This window comes from Uloborus diversus, chromosome 10 (genome assembly GCF_026930045.1).
Source record: "Uloborus diversus isolate 005 chromosome 10, Udiv.v.3.1, whole genome shotgun sequence".
Taxonomy (NCBI): domain Eukaryota; kingdom Metazoa; phylum Arthropoda; class Arachnida; order Araneae; family Uloboridae; genus Uloborus; species Uloborus diversus.
In genome coordinates this window covers 53,382,500-53,388,499 of record NC_072740.1, presented here as the reverse complement: position 1 = coordinate 53,388,499, position 6,000 = coordinate 53,382,500, and the positions used below count along the sequence as shown (strand labels likewise).

At 32.7% G+C, this 6,000-nt stretch overlaps 1 protein-coding gene across 1 annotated transcript in view; it reads right to left on the bottom strand.

Annotated features, from left to right (window-relative positions):
* The window catches only part of LOC129231293 (sodium-dependent proline transporter-like), a 79,749-nt gene that overhangs the window by 19,927 nt on the left and 53,822 nt on the right, over positions 1-6,000 (bottom strand). The window contains exons 4-6 of the mRNA XM_054865581.1: positions 4,443-4,736; positions 246-376; positions 33-167 (exon numbers count right to left, since the gene is read on the bottom strand). Coding sequence (XP_054721556.1) covers positions 33-167; positions 246-376; positions 4,443-4,736 — 560 coding nt within the window. The remainder of the gene's footprint in view (positions 1-32; positions 168-245; positions 377-4,442; positions 4,737-6,000) is intronic.

Sequence of the window (6,000 nt, the reverse complement as noted above, 5' to 3'; positions counted from 1 at the left end):
GTAACTATACAAGAATCATGTTAACAACAAACCTTAAAACTCATCAATAATTCCCATCTGGGAGTAAGATAAAAAGCAATTCCCTTCCATGCACCAGGTAGTGTTAAACCTCTGACTAACAGGCAGACAAGAACAATATACGGAAATGTTGCAGAGACATATACAACCTACAAAAACAAACAATGAGAATTGGGATATTCTTTTTTTTTTACAAATTTCAGACAAGTATGGATGAAAATCCTTACCTTTCCAGATGATTTCACACCCTTTTGCAAGCACAAAAAAACAAGCACCCATGCAATGAACAGAGTCAACGCTAAAGGCCACTGTATTTCTCCAAGATTTTCAATACCATCACTTTGATGCAACACGTTTACGCCTAGAAAAGAAGCAAGTGTATCCATGATTGTATCTTGTTTTTTGCTTTTACATACTTCTCATATTATGAAGAGGGTTCGCTTTCGCGATTACGATTTTCGCCGAATTGTTTTTTTTTTGCTGAACTAACAGTAATAAAAATTTAGCTTTAAGTGAGACGTGTGTAGGTCTGTCCAGTTTTATATTGATCGAGCCAAACATACAATTGGGGCTTGGCCCGAATACAAAAACATGTCTCACTCATATTTGTAAGTTAAGGAGTTAAACCAGTTTGTACCATGCATGTACATTTACTTTCAGTAAGTCCTGCGCCTTCGGTACAGCTTGGGAGGTGCAGGAACTTGTTTGCGTTTTGGACCCAGAGGCTGTTTGAAACTTCAATCGTTGGTTAAGGGGTAAATTTATTTGCAGCTTTAATATGTGATAATAGATTTTAGATAATGATTTTAAATAGAGCTTTCATTTCTTCGCAACCGACAAAACTTGAAATTCGTGAAGAGAGAATTTGGCATACCCCTAAAATTTCTTTTAGTGGGGCTTTTACTGTCAATTTAAAACTTCAACTGACGATTGAATTAAAAAAAAATATATCACAATATATTTTTTAGTTTATTGTTTAGAAAAAGGTTGGACTACGATCTGGAAAATATATAATTTGGAAATCAAGGGTTTATCCCTAGTATTTTCAAAGAGTAGGTTATTTCCGAAACACCACAGAAAGATGTTTTCTGAATTAGTAAAAAAAAATTCAGGTCATCGAATAAGCAGCCTAACTACGTTTTATCATCAATTCTCGGCAAATGTCGATCGTAAGCGCCACATCAGCAGAAAAGCCACACCTACAAGAATTTATGTTACGCATAAGCGCAGCAATGCCTCTTCCGTGGTAAAGGTGCAATAATTGCCAACAGCTAATAGTAAATATCAAATCTAAACCGAAGGAAAGTATCTAATTTTATCTCTATGGTCATGAAAATTTGCAATAAAGCATAATAATAAAAAAATATTTTACTCTAAGCAAGTAGATAGATGATTATTATGTATATTTCATGCAAGTATAAAACATAAAACACGCCTACATTAAAAATTTCAAGAAGGATCACATCGAAAATATATTAACGCCCAATATTATAGATGAAGTTTGAATATATCCTGGTAATTCCATTGTATTGAATTTTCTGCTAATTAAAAAAAAAAGTATTATTACTGCACCACACTAAAGCTATGCCTATACTAATGTGATTTCCCTTTCAACCTGACCAAAAGGAGAGGTGACAAAAAGCATGCACTGCATACTTCATGCAAGCATAAAAGACAAAGAAAATGTCGATATAATTATTAATGTCAAGAGTGGTTACATTGAAAATATACTAAACGCCCAATATACGTGAAGTAAGAATAATACCTGAGAATCGCTTTTTATTGAATTTTCTGTTAATCAGAAAGAAAATAATCATTGAAACACGATTGGGTCATTCCATGTCAAGTGATCCAAAGTTTTTTCCCTCACCTTTTTGTATTTCTTTGAAATTTGGCTCATCAATTGTACCTTTTGAGGTAATCAAAAGTCCAAATTTTTAGACTTTTATCTCTATTATTTTTTTATTTATGACACTTTGATTTTTCGAAAAACCCTCTTTTTTTTCATGGATGTTTGAACATAAAATGGACGATAACTCAGCACCAAATATAGATAGAAAGACTTGGTAAAAAAGCATTTTACAGTACATTAGTTGCTGTTTAATTAGATATGCAACATGACTAATTTCAGAAAATTTTTAATTTAAAAAAAATGAAATTTAAATTTTAATTTAAATTTCTCAGAAAAGGTATAATGAATTTTTTTTAAAAAATTCTCAAAAAATTGTGTGTATTTTATCTTCATTTGTGCAAAGTTTCAAGTTGGGATCTCAATGGGATCATATTTTTATGAATTTTTAAATAAAATTTGACTTATGAAATAATGACATTTTTCAGATTCTAACTAGTTAAATATAGGGTTCTCATACTAAGGATGGTCTAGTAAGTAGTAATTGATCATGACTATGCTTGAAATGAGCTGGCATGAATTTGTAGATTGGTACCCCCCCCCCCCTGCCACACAACCACTTTTTATCTTTTTTTTTTTTTTCCAAAACTGTATTTAAAAAGAAAAAAAAAAAAAAGCTGGCACGTAAGAGTTATAATCATAATAAACTGGGATGCACGCTGCTAAACATCAGCAGTGACTAAGGATTATAAATGCGGGGGGGGGGGGGGGAGGGGTCATAAAAAACTAAAAGTCAGAAAAACTTTAACAAACAGACAAATAGAACCACTCATTTGCAGCTTTTTTTTTTCTTTCGAAAAAGTGGGACGATACGGGGAGGGGGAAAGGGAGGGGGAAGATCAATCTGGAATGAAGCTTAACAACATGGAAGGTAATGCTCAAACTAGCAAAATTTGTTTGATCTATAACTGCTTTTAATATATGCATAAATAGATCTTGCTGCATTGCTCTCCTTTACAACTGAAACTAAAAAGAAAACTAGCATTAAAGAAAAGAAGACCGCCGCACTCCAAATGTTGTAGAAAGACAGTTTTATGCGGAGATCCATATGATCTGATACTTAGATTGATTTTTAGTTTAATGTGAAAAGAAAAACAAAATGGGGGGGAAACACTCCTATTTTGCTATGATCTTGGGGCAAAACTATTTCTTTCCTCCCTCCAAAATTGAAAGTTGGCGCAGGGGTAGGGGATGAAATGAATCATAACTTTCCTTATCAGATAGTGAATTAATCAAGTAAATTTTGTGAAGTTCGGATTGAAAAAGAAACACTTGGTCCGAAAAAAAAAAGCGTCAGGTGAGGCGTGATACTATTATAGTGTTAATCGTATGTGTGTGGGGGGGGGGGGGGGGGGAATGTGCTTCGTCTTGCTTTAAAGAAGAACATTTACCAGCTTTTTATATGCTTTCTATTCATTTTGTTTTATTTTATTAATTTATTTATTTTTTGCGTTTTGAAAATAGTTTTGAAAAAAAAAAAAAGTGGTGGTGCTGGGGGGAGGGGACTTTTTCTTGCTTTAAAGAAGATTATTTACCAAATTTTAATAAGTTTTCTATTTATTTTGTTTTATTTATTTATTTATTTAATTTAATTTTCAAAACGTTTTGAAAAAAAAAATTAAAAGTGGTTTTTTTTTCGGGGGGGGGGGGGGAGGGCTTACCAATCTACAAATTCATGTCAGCTCATTTCAAGCATAATCATGATCAATTACTACTTACTAGACCATCCCCAGTAAGAAAACCCCATATTTAACTAGTTAGAATCTGAAAAATGTCATTATTTCATAAGTCAAATCTTATTTAAAAATTCATAAAAATATGATCCCATTGAGATCCCAACTTGAAACTTTGCACAAATGAAGATAAAATGCACACAAATTTTTGAGAATTTTTTTAAAAAAATTCATTATACCTTTTCTGAGAAATTTAAATTTAAAATTTCATTTTTTAAAAAATAAAAATTTTCTGAAATTAGTCATGTTGCATATCCAATTAAACAGCAACTAATGTACTTTAAAATGCTTTTTACCAAATCTTTCTATCTCTATTTGGTGCTGAGTTATCGTCCATTTTATGTTCAAACATCCATGAAAAAAAGGAGGGTTTTTCGAAAAATCAAAGTGTCATAAATAAAAAAATAATAGAGATAAAAATCTAAAAATTTGGACTTTTGATTACCTCGAAGGGTACAATCTATGAGCCAAATTTCAAAGAAATACAAAAGGGTGAGGGAAAAAATTTCCCAAATTTTGGATCACTTGACATGGAATGACCCGATTGTGATTTCCTTTTGAACATGACCAAAAGGGGAATGCGCCGTTGCATGTTTCTTAACGAATCGAATTAGCTTAATTTCAAGACGCATGCCTCAGTGCAAGTGCATTCATTATCTTTTCATCATGTTTAAGATAAAGGGAAAAGGCATAAGTGTATAGACATAGCTTAGTATGAACTAGCAATGATGATCGATGATGCAGTGCATGTCAATCACATGAATTTTAAAGGTACATCACTTACAGCCAGAATTCTTCACTTGCAGTTTTTTTCGAAGCATTGGTAACGACATTGACGACATCATTACTGAATGTATCGTTCCATGAGATGTTCATGAATAAGACCGAATTATTTCCTACTAGAGCTTGCTGTTTCGGAGTCCTTTGATCAAAACAGTTCGGTGTATTCCACCAGTTGTCACACGTTGACCAGGAAACATTATAAGATTGATAAATATAATAAAGGGTCCAAGCTATAATAACATTGTAATAAATGCATACAACTCCAGATATTATCGCCATTCCATATCCAAGGCCTGCAAAGAAAAGTATTACATTAGAAATTCTGCAAAGAAATCTGTAAAAAATAAGAAATAAAAAATTTAAAAAAAAAAAAAAAAAAACTGACGTAAAATACCAAATAAATGCCATCTTCATTTCACATTCTGCTTTGATATTTTTCATCTATACTAATAATAAATCTGTAGAGTTTGTTTGAACGCGCTAATCTCAGGAACTACTGTTTCGAATTCAAAAATTCTTTGTTGAATAGTCCATCTATTAAGGAAGTCTATATGCTATTTTTTTTTAAAATCAGATTAACCGAAATATTTATGCAAATTAAATGTTTAATTAATTGTTTAGTTCCATGAATTCCTAATAGATGGCGGGGTAAGTTTAGTTCTATGAAATCCTAATTGATGGCGCAGTAAGTTAACTCTACGAGAGGGCGCTGGCCGACAGTGTCGATAGCCGTGAGGAACCATGCCCATGCTATGCTGTTGTGATCAGCGAATAGATTTTTGAATGCGGTTTTTTTCCGATGTTCCAGGTACATAATGATTTTGCAGGTTTTTCTATATTTGGTTTTGTTTTTCTTATTTCTTCAACGTTTGTTCTTATAATTGAAGATAGTTACTTATCTAAGTAAATAGCTTGATTTTTCCTTTTTATTCAATTGTGATTGTTCTTAATAACGGCTTTTTTATAGCATTGTTTATTTGACAAAACACTTTCAATTGCAGGGGAAAAAATTGTTTCACTCGCTAAAGGGCAGGGTTACGGTAGCGTGGTTGCTTGGCGCGTTAAGAGATGAACTATGTAGTAGAAGGATTAATTTGAGTTTTAAAGATACTGTTAATATTTCTGGCGAATAGTTTTAAATTCCAAAGAGACTTTAATAGGCCTTTTGGAAAGGTGTGAAGAAAGTGATCATTTCGAATCAGAAGAGGGGCGTGAGTTTTTTTTGTTCAGCGGACATCGTTTAACTTCTTAGCATGGGCATCGCCGTGAGGGTACTGCAAGTCCAAAATATCGACACTTTCATTTTTGCAGTTTTACAGCATGTTTTGTGACCTAACCCAGGAATCCCAGATCAGGGGATCTCAACTTTTCAGGCTCTGAGCCCCCCTTTGAACACTGATGTTTGATCAGACCCCCTCCCGTTACCAAATACGATCACTGCAAGTAGTACAATTTGAAAATCGGTGTTTGAAACTAAAACCGATTATTAAATAAAAACATAACTTCGTATGCAAAATTTTACATTACTACATATAACTTAATTTTTAATCTATTATT